Source organism: Amblyomma mixtum, chromosome 4, assembly GCF_055824585.1.
Source record: "Amblyomma mixtum isolate Tamu chromosome 4, ASM5582458v1, whole genome shotgun sequence".
NCBI lineage: Eukaryota > Metazoa > Arthropoda > Arachnida > Ixodida > Ixodidae > Amblyomma > Amblyomma mixtum.
The window spans coordinates 131,839,471-131,860,068 of record NC_143015.1 but is presented as its reverse complement, the minus strand read 5'-3'; the positions used below and the strand labels follow the sequence as shown (position 1 = coordinate 131,860,068).

The 20,598-nt window shown below is 48.7% G+C and overlaps 1 protein-coding gene across 1 annotated transcript; it reads right to left on the bottom strand.

Moving 5' to 3' along the window:
- Positions 1–4,431: 4,431 nt before the first annotated feature.
- LOC149348240 (E3 ubiquitin-protein ligase SIAH1-like) lies at positions 4,432–19,950 on the bottom strand. The gene is made up of 4 exons (XM_089541705.1): positions 19,689–19,950; positions 17,591–17,723; positions 14,812–14,918; positions 4,432–5,070 (listed from the first exon to the last, which is right to left on the bottom strand). Exons 1-4 carry the CDS (start codon positions 19,948–19,950, stop codon positions 4,673–4,675), a joined length of 900 nt encoding a protein of 299 aa, XP_089397831.1. The 3' UTR covers positions 4,432–4,672.
- Between the last annotated feature and the right edge of the window lie 648 nt (positions 19,951–20,598).

The following is a 20,598-nucleotide window of genomic DNA, read 5'->3' as shown; positions in this document are numbered from 1 at the left end:
GGCGATCACGAAAAATCTGCAGCGGAGATAACAAACCTTCCTCATCAAGCACTGGAAGTGGGTCATGGTATCAGTGGCTACCCGGACACGGTCGCATTGCTGAAGCTGTAGCTCGATCGGCACACGGCTCTGTCAGAATTGTCAAGATGCCACTGACAGGAGCAGATGCAGCAAAGCAACTACGAGCGCTCGCCTGAAATAAGATTTTTGCGTCATGGTGCTACCCCTGGAAACTCGGCATGGCGTCTGCACCGGCTCAACCCCTCGCTTCATCTCCCTGCCTTTGCCGCTCCAATGATACGCGTTTGTGTCGCCTGTGGCTGGGAGTGACGCATACAAATGCCTACTCCCACTTAATCCCAATGGCAGCTCGACTCACTTGCGTGTGAGAACTGCGGATGCGACGATATAATTAAGCACCTATTTTGTTACTGCCCTTCCTTTGAGCGTGTCCTCCTGGCTGGAACTCTCCGCCGCTTAGATCATAGGCCCCTTACTGAGGCCAAGGTTCTGGATCCTTGGACTAAACCCTCATCGCAGACGACAGCGGTGAAGGCGCTTTCCAAGTTCTTGAAGGAATCAGGAATGAGTTCAAGGTAGTAAACTTTCAGTGTGTGCCCTGAGTAGCCTGTTAGTAATGGCTTACGGGAACGTGAAAATGATCTCCTTTCCAGTCCCCCTTTCCCTCTCTCCCTGCATTCCCATTTCCACGTGTTAGTTCCCCTTCCCGCTCTCGCGATCCGTATTTGCAGTGGCTAGCTGCCTTAAGCCGACGTATTTCCCTAACACTTCCAGAACCTCGCTACCAGTTGTAAACTTTTCTTCCCTTTTATATTTGGAAACTGTGCAGAACCGCTCATGCCGTTTCATTCATTCTAATTGTCACCGAGCAAGCAGTGTAGCCGCCATGAAATCAAGTTTGTCCCTACCAATTCTTTCCCACCGCAGAAATATAGCCTCATTGTGTCTTTTTCATAAAATTTACCACAACAGCCTTCTCAATCCTAAGTTACTGTCAAGACCATGTTACATATCAGCACGCGTTGATCACCGTCATAAAGTTGGAATCCCATCTTGTCACACCAAATGTTTTCATGACTCATTCAAACCCCGAACTTGTGTCAGTTGGAATCACCTTCCCCACGACATCGCAGGTATTTCTGATAACAAGGCATTTCGTAAAGTCCTTAATGTTTCTCTCTGAGTATGTGTCGTTTATTACTGTATAAAAATTGCCTTTCACTGTCTACACACTATTTTAATGTATCCCCACTGCATTCTAATCTCATTGCCTTCCTGTGTTTTCACTTTTTATGTATTCTTGGTTTATTTTTGTTTTCTCTCCTTGTTGTTGCTGTTTAGGCTGAATTTTCATGTATTACCACTCCCCTCTTTAATGCCTTCGGGCCCTGAGGGTACAATAAATAAATAAATAAATCGCATCTCGCTAATGATCGCGGGAAGCTTCAAAACAAGACCACTAGATTCATAGATTCTTGTTGCTCACGGAAAGTCAGCATTTCATCATTTCATCCTTAAAATCTGAATCTGATGTGCGGCAGCTTTCATTTCGACGTCGCATTTATAGTTTTTGTCTTTACCATAAGTTCATCAGGAACCGTACATCTGCGCAGCTACTTTAGGCATTTCTTCCCGCATCCGACAACCACACTTTCGACGTAATTCTTACCAAGGACGCAAGCCGACCGGAACTACCTTCCGCACCACATCGCGGTCATGATCTGTCACTCCGCATTCCGCGAAAGTGTATATTATGCAAAAAATCACAGTTTTGTTTCTGCATCGCACCTTATCTAGTCCCCAATGGGCTCTATCGCAAAAAAATACACTCAAAAAGGTCATCCATCTTATCACCCTGCCGTAAAGACTATTTCACAATCGCTACTTCTATTACACCATCGATGAAACATTGAAAACTCACGACGCACATGAGTACAGCTGGGAACCGCACGCCATGAGGCCAGCGTGTCAGTTATGGTGGCAGCAGCGTAGTCCAGGCAATGGCTCGTGCGGCGCCGAGATGACCAAAGTCATCCATATTGGCTAAATAATTTAGAGGTCGTAGTAGTCCACAGTTTTTTGGCAAAAGGTGGGACTGGGCACCCCAAGAGAGCGCGTGAGTCGCCCCCACGGTATACTAAAGGTGTCTGCTAAAGGTGTTTGAACAACTTTAGCATACTGTGTACCGCGTTACCGCTACCCTTACCGGAGTACCGAGAACCCGCCCACCGGCAGAGAGTACCGTATTTTCCGGTGTATAAGACGCGGTTTTTTTTTCAGAAATCTTGCTGGTGCGTCCTATACAAGGGTGCGTCTTGTATGCGAATTTTTCGTTTTTTTTGCGAGTTCAGAAATTACTCAGGTTCATGTTCCATCTTTTTTCACCGAAAAAATATTACTACCAATAATGCGGTTGTAACATGGTTAATACTTCTACGGGGTCCACCGTGCGCAACTTTTTTAGGTGAACTTTATCATGAAACGGCGGTGTTGACTACTTCCGGGATCTTAAACACGCGGCCGTTTCGGAAGCCCCAAGCAAAGGTAATGTGAAATGCCAAAAGATGGCGACAGTCGCGCTTTTCACCATTGTCAATACAAGCCAAGAGAAGCCATTGTTTTTTTTTGTCACCCTTTGCAAGTACGTAGTGCGAAGAGAATGCTTCAGCCGCGTTGCTTTTTCGATAGCGCATCCGAAGATGAAGACTTTGAAGGTTTTATGTAAAAATAAATTGTTATGGACATAAAGAGAGTTCTTTCGCTTTTTTTTTTCTTTTGTGCTAAAACGTGGGCGGGTATGGTGTGAGTGTTGCCTTTTTCGATCACATAGCGTTGCTTAAGAGCTTCTCACACGTACGGTGAGTTTTGCGATGGTCGCATAAGCATGTTTAATTAAGCCTCACTTGCCTAACTGGGTAAATTGGGGTGCGTCTTATACACGGGTGCGTCTTATATACCAATTTTTTCAATGACAGCCTGCATATATGGCGGGTGCGTCTTATACAAGGGTGCGTCTTGTAGACCGGAAAATACGGTACGCGCTGAATGGTTCCGACACTGCGGGCGCGAGCAGGCTTCCGCGTGTGTGGCGCCATCTGGCGCCGTCAAGGCAATTTGCGCATGCGCATTGGCTGCGCGCAGACTCCCGGTACTCCGGCACCGGTGCAGGTAACACGGTACACGGCATGCTAAAGGTGTCTTGATTACCTGGCTGATTACAGGGGTCCAAACGGTAACTCGGACCCGCAAATTCGTCGGTCACCGCCTCCAATGTCGAACTTGCCGTGTGTGATGTGGTCTAACCTGAGAAGATAATGCAGTCTGAGATGTGTTGGTTTCGAAGTGCGCGAGAGATTCAGTTTCGCCCCCTATCTTCCGAATACCTAGAGTAGCATGTACGCGTTAGAGAGAGTGAATGGGAACCCAAAATGAAGAGCTTCCCGCTCGCTACAGCTCATTCCAGGTGAGTGCTGTAGAATGGCTAGCTTTAGTGTAAGCACAGCATAGCTTATGATTGCAGCCGTTAGATGGGTATAATAGGCCTTATAATGTCTGATGTAAAGCCCGAAAATAATAACAGGCACTCGGGTAATGTGGCGCCTTCTTTAGAGCCACCTCTTAAGATAGCCGTTGAATGGGGTGAGGCTTGAGTAAATGGTACAATGAGTAATCTCATCGAAGAAAATGTTCGTGTGGCTTTAAATTATGGTGGTATGACTTCCAGCTGACGACGAACGCTTAAACTCGGTGCAGGGTTCTGGCTATAGCCCTGTTCCTTCGTGGCCCATTTCGGTGATATCAATCTTCCTCTTCGTCGCTTTCCGCGCACCACAACCTTAACGATAATGTTAGTATGTCTAAGTTGTATGTCTAATTAAGCAAACAAGGTAAGGGGAATGAGGGGCTCGTTATAAATATGAGAGGAGCCAACAGCCACACTAACCAAGGGGCACAGGGGATTTTTACTTAATTTATTTATTTTGCGGTGTTGATTAGTTTAGAATATTACTGTGATAATGTTAGGTAATGTAGATAATTTTAGTATGTCCAGTATATCTAGATGTCTATATCGCAACCAGCAAACCGCCTCTCCCACAACTTCCCCTCTCAATTTGACAGCCGCTGCTATACACTAGATCTTTAGGCGCACGTTTGGTTTCTAATTTATCTCTTCTTTTATCCTTTCTTAGTTCTTCCGTCCTCTACTCTAGGCCCTGATTTTCAGCTTTCAGGTCTTCGTCTTGCGCTTTTAGCGGTAGTATTTCGGTTCTTAGTGCTTTAACGTCCTTTCTTATTTATTTCCTCTCATTCCTAGTTCCACTACAGAAACTTACATCGTTTCAATGGCTCCTTACTCAGTACACAATTGTAAGCAGAAAACAGTGACCAGCACACTTTCATCTTTTTCTCTCGTACGTTGTATAATATATCAAACTCTAGCAAACAAGGACACAAAAGGGGCCACAGCGCTTCCTCGCAACTAAAGATTTTTGTCCTCATAGGTTTAAATATATAGACAAAAACGAACAAAACAGAACAATCACACTCGGCGACCAAACTTCTACTTAGATGTTCTCTGGCGTGTCTACAAGATAGACATTTTTCAGTGTCCTCCCGAGATGACCATCTCTTGTAAAGCACCGAGAGGCTGTCACGAAGCCCTCTGGCGCGAGCCGAAAGCCATGTAGATGCTCACGCCGATGTTCAAGTTGCTGCCGTCAGCGAACATTTTGACGGTGTCCATTTCGAGGGTGATTCCATTGCCGTTTTGCGTCGGGGCAATGCTGTCGTGGACACTGCGGGCCACGGCGTCCAACGCTAGGCGCTGGTACCGGTTTCTGAGCTCGAAGCGGCAGACGAACTTCAGAGCCTCCCTCCGTGGGCCGACCAGCTGTACAGCGGCAAAGAAGCGATGCTCCATGGGCGGCAATCCGTGCTGGTACTTCCTCATCTGCACTACGAAGTGATGGCCGAAGCAAGACTGCAGGGCCACCCAACCGAAGGGCTCGGGACGGTTGAAACCACCCGCGCAGATCACGATGCTCTCTCCTGTGGAGGGAAAGGCCGTTTCACCGTAAAACAGAAGCACGTAACAAGTGTTTCATCAGCGGTAACTGTGCACGAGACGTTCTCTCTCTCACGAACTGTCGCTTTCGTATTCTTACAAAGTGATGACGGAAAATTGCTATATTATTGCGAAAACAATACTACGCTAGGTTTTGAGCCTTCACCGTGGTCCCGGCGGTAGTCACGTTTGACATTTAGACGGCCTCCAGTTCGATGACGTGTGGAGGCGCTCGCGTCTGTGACGTCATACCGAGGTGAAATCTGAGCTACCAAGTCGGTTCGTCGGCGCGGCCCAGCGGTAGCGGGAGACGCGCGCGTTCGCACGGGGAGTCAGACGTGCTGCTCGTCGGCTCCGGCGATTTTCAGCCGGAGCAGCGGAAGTTTCCACCTGACCCTAGCAAGATCATCCCCAACGTGCACCGAAAGCTGTCGGGAACATCTGGACACCAGTTTTTCCAAGGTGGGCCCGGTTAAACCCCTTTTTCGGGCAACACATGGCCCGATCGGGCCGGTGGCGCGGCTAGGCCTAACGGCCGAACCGGTACCCGGCACATCGGGGCCTCTGGCCACTGACGCCAGTATGGCTGCTGCGCAAATCTCCTGCCGAGGCTACGACCCCGAAAACATGCACTGGACAACGGTTAACCCAGCGGCAACTGAAGGCCCAGTTTCGGCAACGGTTACCCAAGCGGCAACCGGAGGCCCAGATTCGGCAAGATTTCGCAGCGCCGCGTTGAACGCCGCAGTTCTGCGCCGAGCGCAAGACCAAGCCTTAAAGCCGGCGTCCGTAGACGCGGCCCGCCGGAAACCAGCAGTCACCCGCCCCGCGCGCGGCGGGCCGCAGTCGGCGATTGCTCACGAAGTGGAAACCGCCTGTTATTCCCAAGCCTGCTCCAGACGACTACGTCGTCGTCATCAAGCCCCGGACCCGCGTCTCGTTGTACGAGACTTCCCAGGGGACCGGCTACGGCCGGGAGTTCACGGCTCTCCTGGGCACGCAACCCGCAACAGACCTTACCATAATACCGGTAAAGGAACAAAACCTCATTATTGTTCAGACTGCGAAACCTGAGCTAGCCGACCGTATCATCGGTGAATTTGAACTTAATGGACCCGACGGGAGGGTCCCCCTTGTGATGCACCTGCGCCAAGACGGCAAGGACGTCTGCTACGGCGTCATTACCGTCCGTAACTCTGAAACTACGGACTCGCTCCGTACTAGGCTCCAATGGCGCTACGGCACCATCGTGGAAGTGCGAAAATTTGGGACATCCAACAAAGCGAGACTGACTTTCGCGGGAACAGAGAAGCCACGTTTCGTGCACTACGACTCGGAGCTTGTAGCGTGGCTTTTTGGGCTTGTTGGTACATACTTCAAAGACACTGTAGCGCAGCAAAAGACGAGGACACAAGAAACGAGAGACGAACACCACGAGCGCTAACTTCCAACAAACTTTATTCTCCTGAAGCATCACACTTTTATACACCAGAAAACAGTAATCACACGTGCGAACAGTATCAATTTCTTAGAAAAACGAGCTCTTTTTCTGAGAGGAGAATGGAAGGTGTGCTTACACACGAGCCTCCTGACCTATTTATCTTTTCGGCTTCAATGATTTCGCGCGTCAGCCTTTCTCTACTTTTTCCTATTACCAGACTTTTATCAAAGTAAGGCTTACAGGTTTTTGACTTGCATGCGAGAATGTGGTCAACCAGCGATCCGCCTTGCCCGTTTCTGACGTTGCGAGCGTGTTCCATTAGGCGCTCGTTCAGACATCTCCCCGTCTGGCCGATATAGTGTCTCCCGCATGACAAGGGAATTTGATATACAACACCTTCATCGCACGTGACGTAGGGCTTCTGGTGCCTAGTAGCGCAACCGCGCGCTTTGTTGGTGTTGGTTTTTCCCAGTTTGCACAACGTTGCAAGTTTTTTCGGCGCCGAGAACACGACGGTCGCATTCGCTCGTTGACCAATTCTTTTTAGATTGTGGGAAATCTTGTGTAGATAAGGTACTACAACAAGGTTTTTTCGTTCTCGAGGAACCGGGTTTAGGTTACATTGATTTTCTGGTTTCATTCTCTTAACAAGTTTTTCGGCAACAGAAACTTGAACATGAGAGGGGTACCCGGGATTAGTCAGCCTCTTGGACTGCTCTTGAAAACTATCGGTCATCATGTGCGGACAAGATTTCTGGAGAGCATTTTGAAAACATAAATTGACAATACCTCTTTTTACCAGTTTTGAATGAGCGGAGTGATATGGCAGCATCGGCTTGTTACTACGCGGCTGGTAGGCCCAGCATATGTGATGAGCGTGAAAGATGAAGTTAATATCTAAAAATCTAATGGAGTTATCGATGGGCAATTCGCATGTTAAAACAAGCGGTTTAAAATGTTCTCTCATGGTAGTTAAAATGCTCTGAGCCTTTGACTCAAGTGAGCCGTGGTCACACTTAACAAGAATAAAAAAGTCATCAACAAATCTAAAGACCTTGATTACGTCCAAGCTGTCTAGGTGGCTGGAAACAGCCTTGTCAAGTTTTGATAAAAACAGATTACTCAAAATCGGCGCTATGCACGGCGCTATCTGACGAAATTTTAGACTTTGTTCGGTCGCGCTCTGATGACAGCATGGTTGCATTTTCTGTAGATGTTAAGGATCTATATTACTCGCTGCCGAATGACAAGGTGCTGTGCTGTGTAGAGGAGTGCATAGATGAGTTTGGGTGTGTTGCTTTCCAGAATGCGGCGGGTGTGTCGGCGAGCAGTTTTTTAGAAATTTTAGCTATTTACTTGCAGTCAACGTTTATTAACTGGGAAGGAAAACCCTACCTTCAGAAAGAAGGGATATGCATCGGGTCGTGCATAGCGCCGATTTTGAGTAATCTGTTTTTATCAAAACTTGACAAGGCTGTTTCCAGCCACCTAGACAGCTTGGACGTAATCAAGGTCTTTAGATTTGTTGATGACTTTTTTATTCTTGTTAAGTGTGACCACGGCTCACTTGAGTCAAAGGCTCAGAGCATTTTAACTACCATGAGAGAACATTTTAAACCGCTTGTTTTAACATGCGAATTGCCCATCGATAACTCCATTAGATTTTTAGATATTAACTTCATCTTTCACGCTCATCACATATGCTGGGCCTACCAGCCGCGTAGTAACAAGCCGATGCTGCCATATCACTCCGCTCATTCAAAACTGGTAAAAAGAGGTATTGTCAATTTATGTTTTCAAAATGCTCTCCAGAAATCTTGTCCGCACATGATGACCGATAGTTTTCAAGAGCAGTCCAAGAGGCTGACTAATGCCGGGTACCCCTCTCATGTTCAAGTTTCTGTTGCCGAAAAACTTGTTAAGAGAATGAAACCAGAAAATCAATGTAACCTAAACCCGGTTCCTCGAGAACGAAAAAACCTTGTTGTAGTACCTTATCTACACAAGATTTCCCACAATCTAAAAAGAATTGGTCAACGAGCGAATGCGACCGTCGTGTTCTCGGCGCCGAAAAAACTTGCAACGTTGTGCAAACTGGAAAAAACCAACACCAACAAAGCGCGCGGTTGCGCTACTAGGCACCAGAAGCCCTACGTCACGTGCGATGAAGGTGTTGTATATCAAATTCCCTTGTCATGCGGGAGACACTATATCGGCCAGACGGGGAGATGTCTGAACGAGCGCCTAATGGAACACGCTCGCAACGTCAGAAACGGGCAAGGCGGATCGCTGGTTGACCACATTCTCGCATGCAAGTCAAAAACCTGTAAGCCTTACTTTGATAAAAGTCTGGTAATAGGAAAAAGTAGAGAAAGGCTGACGCGCGAAATCATTGAAGCCGAAAAGATAAATAGGTCAGGAGGCTCGTGTGTAAGCACACCTTCCATTCTCCTCTCAGATAAAGAGCTCGTTTTTCTAAGAAATTGATACTGTTCGCACGTGTGATTACTGTTTTCTGGTGTATAAAAGTGTGATGCTTCAGGAGAATAAAGTTTGTTGGAAGTTAGCGCTCGTGGTGTTCGTCTCTCGTTTCTTGTGTCCTCGTCTTTTGCTGCGCTACAGTGTCTTCGGAGCTTGTACAAGTTAGGCCTTACCAGCGAACCATTCCAGCCTGCCGACATTGCGGTGTGGTCGGCCACCGCGTGGACGCCTGCCCCGGCCAGAGGCGGGACCGGTGTGGCCTGTGCGGACAGCAGGCTCTACTCGTTGAGGGGGTGCGGGCCCCTCACCAGTGCAACCCAAAGTGTTCAGTGTGCGGCGGGGCCCATGCCACGGGGGGCCCTGCGTGTACGGCTAAATATCGGGCTATCCAGCCCCCGCATGCCGAGCGCGGGCGTAAATCGAAGCGGAACCGACGCAAGCGTGGCAAGCGTCGCCCGGACAAGCTGAAGGTCAAGGCTGCCGACCAAGCCATGGACCAGCCTGTGAATTCCTCTACCGGGAGCCAGGGGAAACCTCCAGCTGCGCCACCGCCGCCTCAAGCCGGTGCAGCGAAGCAACTCGGACCTCCCCAGAACGGCGGCTCCAAGACGTGGGCAAACGTTGTCAAGCAACACTCCCAGGTGAGCGGCGCGAGCAGGGCAGCTTCTCCCTTCCCTCCCCCTTCCCAATCCCAACCACGGCCAATCTCTGCCGAACAAAAAGAAATATCTGCTCTCCGCGAGCAGGTTGCAAATTTTCAAAAGCGCCTCGCAATAGCGGAGGCCCGCCTAAATTCCCCCAACCACACCTCTGCCTCACCCGCAGCAGAGGCAATGGAAAGCGACGCAACCCCTTCAGGACAGGCTGCGCATGCCTTCACGGCACTCGAGGCGAGAGTGAGCGCGCTCGAAACTCAAGTTAACAACAGAATATCCGCATTGGAAACGCAAATCAATGCCACACTTACGGCGGCACTCAACAAAATTAGCCACCTTGCGGCATCTATCCCAAACCTCATAGCCGCTCAGTTCGCTCAACTCACCCGCGCTCCCAAGCGCGCTGGCCCGCTCAAAACCTTCGCAGGCCGGCAGCTCAAAGCGTCTAGGCGTCGAATCGCCGGAGAAGAAGAAGAGGTCCCCTGTGCCATCCTCAGTATAGAGAACGCTCCTCTCTTTGGAGCCACTGGCTCTCAAGCCTCCTCTCTCCAAACTCACAACTCTACCCTTGATCATGGCGGGCGCCCCTAGAAATAGGAAGCATCCGCGAAGCAATTCGATCCCTATTCAAATTGTACAGTGGAACTGTCGCGGATTCAAGGCACGCACAAAGCGAGCCGATCTACACCTTTTCCTTACAACTTTCCCAGAATTACCTTCTGTGGTGGCCCTTCAGGAGCCAGGAAATGGCGCCACCCTTGCCAGTTACACGGTGTGCCAGCAGGATGCGCAGAGCTGCCTCTGCGTACATAAAAATTACACGGCCTCCCAGGTTGACCTGCATCTTAGCGCTAATTTCTCCTATGTAATGGTGACGATCCTTCCGCTACGCAAACAGGATCTCCCATTGCACATACTCAACATTTACTGTCCCCTAAAGCTACCAAATGTTACATTCGCAGATATCTTCAGCCAGGCTTTGAAGGTCGCGAATCGGGATCCCCTCATAATCGTTGGGGACTTTAATGCTCCCAGCACCTTATGGGGGTACACACGTGAAGAGAAACGCGGACGCAAGTTGGCGGAGCTTGTTTCCACACTGGGCCTTACTCTTCACACGGATCCCGCGCAACCCACTCGTATAGGTAACTCCGTACACGCGATACGTGTCCGGACCTCACCTTTACGAAAAATATTCGCTATGCAGATTGGAGGAACACCGAGGAATCCCTCGGTAGCGACCACTGCATAATTACCACTACAATCCATACCAAGCCACTCACAAGACCACAGGCCAATGCAAAACTACCCGACTGGACCAAATTTAGGAGCAGCTACACCAATCCTCAATCGATAATGGACCAAGGATACTCAGCGTGGTCCCAACACCTAGTATCCCACTTGAAATCAGTCGAGCAAAATGTTCAACTCTCAGAGGCGAGCCCGGCAGTGGATAATCACCTCCTCCACCTCTGGGAGGCACGACACAGCCTAGTCCGCCGCTGGCGTCGTCAAAAACACAATCGGAAACTCAAAATTCGCATCGCGGATATCACCCAACAGGCGGCACAATACGCGGCCCAACTCGCCGACTCCAATTGGGTGCACCGATGCAACACTGCAGCTCGGCAAATGTCGAGTCGGAGTACGTGGCGCCTCTTCCGCGCCCTTATTGATCCGGCAAAAACCCGTACTGAGACACAAAAACAGCTTCAAAGGGCTATACATAACTTCACTGGAGACGCGGCCAAACTGGCCGATGCGCTCCGCGACAAATATTTGAGTATACACCTGGATCCCCGTGGTCAGGCGTACTCGTATGCAGGTTCCGAGAACGCGGATTTGGATCAACCGTTCCAGCTCCATGACCTAAAAGCGGCCCTGGCTAAAATGAAGCGAGGTACAGCACCAGGCCGGGACAAGGTGACGGTAAAGCTTATTGCCAACCTCCCAGATCCCGCCTACGAAACTCTCCTCGATTACTTCAACACTATCTGGATTAGAGGCACACCACTCCCCATAGATTGCAAAACGGCACTAGTAACTTTCATTCCCAAGCCAGGTAAAGCCATTAACACCGACACCCTCCGGCCCATCTCCCTCACTTCGTGTGTGGGGAAGCTGATGGAGACTATGGTCCGCGACAGATTGTCGGCTTTCCTGGAACAGCAAAACATTTTCGCAGACACCATGTACGGTTTCCGCCCACACCGGTCCGCACAAGATGTCCTGTTGCAACTTCACAAGGAGATTCTCAACCCCGTCGAGCACCCCAGCCATGATAAAGTAGTCGCCGCACTTGACCTGCGGAGGGCTTTCGACAATGTGACCCACGAGATCATCCTATCCCACTTGTCGCAAACAGACTGTGGGCGCAATACTTTCAATTATATCAAACAATTCCTTACAGATAGCCAATCCTATATCCGGCTGCAAGACACAGAATATGGCCCATATCAACTTGGCACACGAGGGACCCCACAGGGAGCTGTCCTCTCGCCATTACTTTTTAATCTGGCCATGATGAAGCTCCCTACCCAGCTGGCAGAGGTCGCCGGTGTGCACCACGCTCTGTATGCGGACGACATCACCCTCTGGGTAACACAACAATCGGTTGGAGACATCGAGACCAACCTGCAACAAGCGGCAGCTATTGTGGACGAATACGCTCGTCGCTGTGGTCTTGAATGCTCCCCGAGCAAATCTGAATTTGTGCACATACGCCCCAACTCAAAGTGCACAACCAAAATTGCCCTTTCCCTACTTAGCGGACCGATACCTGAACACGAGGAGATCCGGGTACTGGGGCTTTTCATTCATCATAGGCGCAAGATAGACACTACCCTAAACAAGCTACGTAAGGTGGGGGACCAGGTGGGTCGGATGCTTCGCCGGGTGTCCAATAAAAGGGGGGGACTACGATGCAAAGATGCCCTGCGGCTGGCCAATGCATTCGTGACCAGCCGGATTTTATATTCGGCTCCCTACCTCCACCTACGCAAATGCGATGAGAATGCCTTAGAAGTAGTTCTCCGCAAGATTTATAAGAGAGCGCTCGACCTCCCCATAACGACGTCCAACAAGCGTCTCCTCGGTCTGGGGATGACCAATACCTTTGGGGAGTTACGAGAAGCTCATCTTAACAATCAATACTTGCGCCTAAGCAAAACACCTGCGGGGAGCCGCCTTCTGACCCGCTTACACATATCCTACGCAACACATACAGAAGAACGGGTCCGCATCCCTGAAGCCTGGCGCTTTGCACTCCAGGTGCGACCCCTTCCGAAGAACATGACTGCAGACACCCATGATGGTCGCCGTCTCGCGCGGGCGGAGGCTATTTCTCAACAATATGGCCATAAGCCAGGTGTCTTCTATGTGGATGCGGCCGGCCCACACCATGGGGGTTGGTACACGGCGGTCGTCATCCACCAAAACACTACAGTTCAGGGCCTTACTTTCCGTGCCCCAAACATTACATTTGCGGAAGAGATCGCCATTGCACTGGTCGCCGCAGATCCAGAGTCCCGAGTCATTATTACGGACTCTAGGGGCGCCTGCCGCAATATTGAGCAAGGGTATATTCCAGACCGTGCTTTCAAAATTCTCCACGCATGCGAATACACAGGGTTTCCGACCCATCGTACCATCGTGTGTGCTCCGGCTCATGCGGGTCTTGAGGGGAACGAGGCAGCCGACGCTGCCGCCCGCGCGCTTACTCACCGGGCGTCGCCTCATCCGCAGCCTGATCCGGAATTCAATTTCAATCCGGCCATCACCTTTAAAGATATCACCTCTCTTTATCAAAATTTTCATGGTCTCTATCCCCCTCCCTGTAAAGGCCTCACCAGGGTGGAGGAGCGCTGGCTTCTCCGCCTCTATACCAATACTGTACTGTGCCCGGCAGTACTTAAGCACTTCAATTCTTCTTTCTCGGGCGCGTGCCCACACTGGGAGGAGGAGTTTTCGGACACCTACCACATGGTGTGGGCATGCCCTTCCAATCCTGCCTACCCACCCCACCTCCACCCCACTCGAGAGGACTGGGAAGCTGCCCTGCGCGGCTGCTCCGAACTCCATGCCTAACAGGCATTGGTAGCTAGAGCCCGGGCCGCTGCGGAAGCTAGAGGGATCCCGGACTAGGCATCCCTCCTAGTGTTTGTAAGGGGCGGGCCCTTCCGGCTCGCCCCATCGACCTTTCACTGTAAATAGGAATAAAAGTTTTCCTCCTCCTCCTCCAGCGGTAGCCACGGAGCGCCGCAGATCGCAGGCAGTAAGAGAGGGGACTGCGTTCATTTCGAGGAAAGGAAAGGCGTCTTATCAACTCTGTGGTATAGTGGACACCTCAATAACACTTTAAGCTAATTCCAGCGTTCATTGATCCGCTCCGACATAGACAGCGTTGTAGACACCGTTGATTTGGAGGAAAGGAAAGGCGCCTTACCAACTCTGTGGTTTAGTGGACACCTCAAAAGCACTTTAAGCTAATTCCGGGCTTAACCAAGCTGAGCCTCTACCAATTTTTATTTTACTCTTTTATCCGCTATGCCTGGCTACCTTTTCTTCGATATGTCTGAAAGCAGCTACCTCCAATAATACAACGCTAACCCTCTAACGCTAACCCCTAATTTCTTCGCAAAAAGTGCATTTCTTGCTCCTGAAAAGACAAAGCAACCTCAAAAACAGCATCAGAATCAATATTCACAAAGAAGATAATTTAAATCATGTTTTACTTAGTGACCCTGTACGCACGGTTAAATTTGATTGCGCAAACTAACTCCCCTGCAACGATTGCCTTGGCTTCCACGAATGACACCATGACCGAAGATCCAACCTGAACACATAAGCATATCTTGCATAAAAAGCTTGTCAGGGGTTAACGTATCCCAAATGCGAAATATTGGATTTGCGAAAATGCGTGGCACTCGGTGCCCTTTTTAGGGAGTTTTAGCGAGCCGCAAGCACAATAGTGCCAATTTTTATCAGATGAGTCACGTGAGAGGTGCGCATACTTTAAAACTACGTGCAGAAGGCCAGTACTGTGCACGCGGCATCGGGAGACCAGCGGTATCTGGTACACGCCCCATTGAGCACGATTCACGTATGCTGTAAGTCACTAATATAAACTGCGTTTCGATTCTACTCACCTTGAAATCTGGGAACAAATGTATGTCTCTTCTCGATGTGAGAGATGAGTTCGTAAAGCGAACCCTGCCAGGCACAGGTGTCCGAACCCAGAACGCAAGGGCAGGGTCTGAGAAATTTTGAAGTAAATGAAGGGAAACCGCCTCAGCAAATGACCTTTGGTTTCTTGGTTTTCTGTATCAGGGCTTAAGTTGCACTTTAAATGCTTTTAGAAACATAATCCCAAAAAATGTGACTTCAGATTTCTTTTTTTTAACTGACACGGTGTTCCGTCTAGATCATGGCGCCCGCACATACATTCGGCACGGAATAATTAGTCAGCATAATACACCTGCGCAAACACTTTGCATTATACGATCGCCGTTGTAGATATGCAAGCAGGTATGCATCTGTCCGGCGTACCTATAATGCCTATTTTTCTATAACACATTACCTTGGTGTAGTTAGCACTCTTTGCAAGGATCAGTACTGCAGGCATGCGCTAGAAGGACGGTTTGAAGAGGGCCTAAACGTTAATATGACCGACAGGTCGTTGGCAGCGGTAGCAGAGTGGTGTCTTTCCTTCAGCACTTCTTGTGCGTTTTAGTGAAGTGAAGCAGAATAGAACTAGGGGAGGAAATGTATACGACGAAGGCGGGGGCTAAAATTATGAAATATCTGGCGCCTCTATCAGTTTTCTAAGAGGTACGAGCTTCTCTAGCCTGGTGCCCTATTTATGAAAACCATATGATAATTTCCAAAATAAATCTCTGGCCCCACTCAACAGAGCAAACACATTACATATGATGCTATTTAGTTACGCTGCCTTCCCTCGAACCAAATCAAGCATTCGCTATCATCATTACTTATTTGCCCACCATGAACGTGTGCTTAAATTGGTTTGGTTTGTTTATTGGGGTATAACGTCCCAAAGTGACTCAGGCTATGAGAGACGCCGTAGTGAAGGGCTCCGGAAATTTCGACCACCTGGGGTTCTTTAACGTGCACTGGGATCGCACAATACACGGGCCTCTAGAATTTCTCCTTCAAAGAAATTCCGCCTCCGCGGCCGGGTTCGATCCCGTCCGCGGCGGCCGAATTTCGATGGAGGCGAAATTCCAGAGCCCCGTGTGCTGTGCGATGTCAGTGCGCATTGAAGAACCCCAGATGGTCGAAATTTCCGGATCCGGATGGTGTATTCCCCAAGCATCCAAAAAGTTTCAAATTTACATTGCAGTACCAATATATCCGAAAAGCAAATACAAAAATGCCCCCCCCCCCCCCCCCCCAATTCTGTGTCTTCACCGCTTTTTCACCACGAAAAAAAAATGCGAGCAAGGGAGATGTATGCGTCATAAAGAATAAAGGAGACAAGCCCAATGAATTTTTGCATAAAAATTTCTCTTTACACGATTACTGCATACAGAAATTTGTCAAAAGTAAATGGCATTAGCGGATTTTTTTGCAATCACAAAAGCTGATGTCTGGAGACCGAGCAGCATGCTGTCAGACTTCACGTGGCCTGTTAGGTTGTGCTCACCATACCAGATATTGCGCGGTCTTAGATGCTGTGAAGACGGCAGGAACGTGGCTTTACTTGTTGGTGCCGAAGGAGCGCGTGACTTAAGCTCTGTCAGCTGTTATCGCAAAAATTGCCACCTCTTCTCGAGTGGAATGTTACTGTACACTACCTGCCAGCTGCTATCGCAAAAGTTATCACGTATCTATTCTCGAGTGAAATGTTACTGTGCACTACATTTCCGTTGCGAGTTCTCTAAATCGCCACTTATATCCAATGCCTTCTGGACCATAAGAATTTACGTGGCCATTGAGGTAAACTCATTCGAACGTGTGTAAGCAGAGAAATCTAAATGACGCTTTATTGGTCCGCTTGCGGCTATTGCCCAGGAAAATACGCGTTCATTAATTTTATATTCGGAGTTCAGAACGGGTTTTTTTTTTCACTATACTCGCTTATAAGTTGTGGTGGTGATAATGAGACGATATTAATACATACGGAGAATAAAGGTTTGGGAGAGATGGCGGCAGCACATGTTAATTGATGAATGGCGTTGCACAGAAAGACGAGGACGACAGGTTAACACACATATGAGGTGGTTGTGTGCGTGTTACCCTCTCAAACACGTCTTTTTCTGTCGAGCCACTATTCGCTTAGGTAATCTGAACTCCATGACCGGTGCGTGGAGAACGATGACAGCGCGGTCGAACCTCTGAAATAAGTCAGTCAAAATCGACAGGGCGATCAGCGCTGTATAACGCGAGAATAAGTGAAAACAGTTGAGGTGTTTTCATATTAAGGTAAAGAATTTTAGAGCTCCATGCATATATAGCTGTCGGCCAATTTTAAGACGTACTCGCTCTACAAGTTGCACTTTTCATCTAGTCATTGATAGTCATGTGGGGGCCTTGGGATCTGTACAGTGGTAGAAGTCATCTATCCATACATTCCGGGAGGCTGTCGGTGCAGTGAGAGGAGATACGAAGTAGAGGAACTGCGCTGTCATAAGTGATCTTACTTTTTTCAGTGCCGCTGTAAATTTGTATTCATCACAATTTCTTCAATAAACGCGGAGAGGTGACGCCTAGGTGCTTCTCATTTCTGGGTCGCATCTTGCCTAGAAAAGCTTTGTGCTATGTGCAAATAGCCTCAGTTTGTACAGAACGCTATAATAAATTGGTGTTATGATTCATGAAAAAAAAACAAGTTTTTTCCTAAGTGTAGCTTCAAAGAGAAAGCGGCCTCTTTTTCTATACGAAGACCACAAAGTGAGGGGAACATACCTGAAGTTGCAGAACTGCTCGTGGTCTGGCTTCTCCAAGGAAGGGAGCTTCTCCGGACAGCCGAACAATACGTACTTGCAGGGAAAGGACACAAGCCGCGCCACCTTCTCCATGGCTCGGTTGCGGATTTTGCCTGCAGTGGATGATTAGATTTTGATTCTGAGGTAAGCGTTATCATTTTAATATAGCAACAAAGGCCGCTTTCAGTGATGGTTAAAAACAGGTCTCTGCACTGGTACTTTGGGGTCTGATTAAGAAGAACCTCTTCAGTCAAACCTAAGCCGCAGCAATCCACTTTATTATCATCGAATATATTTCGTACTTTTTTTCACTGCCTAAAGTGGCAAGTCAACGAGAAAACTATTTGAAGCTCACAGTGCAAGTATTTATTGATTTGGAGGCATGACGTCTACATTGGACATCAGGACTTACTGGATGTAACACTCTAAAGGCAACTTCGGTTACCGTAGTACAAAATAAATCAGTGAATGATAAAGAGCTTTATATAGCAGTGGAAAGGGCTGTAAAGAAGTTCTCGTCATTTATAAGGGAAAATATTGATCTATCTCATGGCATAAAAGCGCCGCTCTCTCCTCAGCACCTTGTCATGATGCGCCGTAATCATGCGTCAGGCCAGTGTTGGATTTGAGAATACGCCGCATGAACAAAAGTCGGTTCGAACCACCCACTGCCTTCCTTAAAGCCTGCGGAGGAATATATGGACGCTTTCCTTACATCAGTACTGCTCTCTTATTTTACGCTTTAGAACGTGTTTAATTTGCACTGCGCTAACGAAAACGATAACGAACGATAACGAAAAAGTTCGACTTAAGGACAACGCAGCGAGCTGTTTAAAGGGAAATTATAGGTGTGATGTTAATATACAGCAAGAGGACAGAGTGGGGGAAAACGTGGGTTAACGACATCTCAGTCGGGGTCAGAGGAAATGGGCTGGGCATGCAGTAAAAATATTTGCACCCTTACAGGTGTAGCGCTCATGGCTGCACCCTTTCCACCCCCTCATTTTTTTTTATTATTTTTGGAAAAGGGTGCGCTGAGCCCGTTAGCACCTTTAATGCACCCATGGACCTTTCAAAGCTGGACGGGTGCAAGGGGGTTGTAGTTCCGTCGGGTGCAAGGGTGCGTAAAGGTGTATGGTAATCTTTGACTTGTCGAACAACATTCCAGTAGTTCAATCAAGCGTGCTTTTAAAATGATGTGAGCTGTTCGAGTTTTCCATTAAAAGACACATGCAACCTCGATGCGAGCAGCTATGACTGGAATCTGCGTCCAATGTGATAATTAACTGAATTATTTTAGCTGAACTACTAAGCGTCACTGACTCCAAATAGGGGGTCGCTGAAATGCCATATATAAACTTGTAGAAAGTATGCGCGGAAGGGTATCTGTTGTTTCAGCCGGCGTCTTCGCTTCGGCGGACGCGGTTGCGATGCGCGTCTGTGCTTTCAGTCTCTCTTCTTACCTCCACAGCAAGGAGGTTCAGAAACACCGTGAGGCACACATCTTAGAATTATAATCATAGTTCGAGATGCCGTAAAGTTGGTGCAAAGTTATACAGGTCGTCTGCAGCTTCTCGTAGGAAATGTTTAGCTTCCATTCGAGAGCGCACCCCAAAAAAGAAATTCATGAAACTTTAAAGCAGTCCGAAAGGGTGCGAGAAGCATACTTTCCACCCTTTCAGGCAGCCAAAAAATAAGGATGCAACTGTAACGATCCCACCCTTGGTATGGGTGCGACGACCATACTTTGCACCGTTTTGGGAGGGTGTAAGGGTGTGAGTTATAGACACGGAATGCACCCTTAAGGGTGCAAAATTTTTTACAGTGCAGGGCATGTAGTGAGAAGGCAAGATAATCGATGGTCGTTAAGGGTAACGAACTGGATTCAAAAGAGAAGGCTATCGTAGCAAGGGGCGGCAGAAAGTTAGGTGGGCGGATGAGATCAAGAAGTTCGCGGGGATACGGTGGGCGCAACTGGCGAAGGACAGGGTTGATTGGAGCGACATGGGAGAGGCCTTTGCCCTGCAGTGGGCGTATTCAGGCTGATGATGATGATGAAGCACTGAAGCAGGACCCACCCACTGGCTTCTCGCAGATGCAGCAACGAGTCATCCTGAGCAGGCAGTACGAGCACGTGATGTGGCCGTTCTCGCACTGGTAGATGGGAGGTAGCGCGTAGTCCCGGCACACGGGACACTCGAACAGACTGACCAGGTAACTGGCGACGCTCTGCGCTGACGGTGGTGCCGTGGTGTTCGGGACCGGGTTAGACGTAGATGGTCGCACAGATGCCCCCGAACCTCCCTCCAGGGTGCTTTTCTCGCATGGCACCTTCTTCATTATGCGACCTGTCGAAGAGTTCTGACACCACGCCAGAAAAGATGATTGCAACTTTTAGTTGGGAGAGGGTGACGTCGCGCTGAGAGCACCTAAGACTGAAAGCAGGGCTAGTTGGTGTTTAGATTGAGAGGACATAGCAGTAGCGCTAAAAAACAGGGCGAAATTCGATGAAGGCGAAATTCTAGAGGCCCGTGTGCTGTGCGATGTCAGTGCACGTTAAGGAACCCCAGGTGATCGAATTTCCGGAGCCCTTCACTACGGTGTCCCTCATAGCCTGAGTTGGTTCGGGACGTTAAACCCCAATAAACAAACAGGGACAACAGGATAGAACACGTGTTTGCTCATGCATGATTGCCTTTCTACGTGTATAAGAAGGGCTTCCAATACCTCCCGCTCCTTCTGGTCTGGATTTACATATGTCACATATGTAAATATATCTGAGATATATGTAGATCATATATGTATTACGTGTGATATCATATGTCACATATGTAAATATATCTGAGATATATGTAGATCATATATGTATTACGTGTGATATCAGTAAATGCAGACCAGAAGGAGTGAGAGGTATTGGAAGCCTTTCTTATACACATGGAAAGACAATCCTGCGTGAGCAAACCGAATGTTTATCTTTCTACTAAAGAG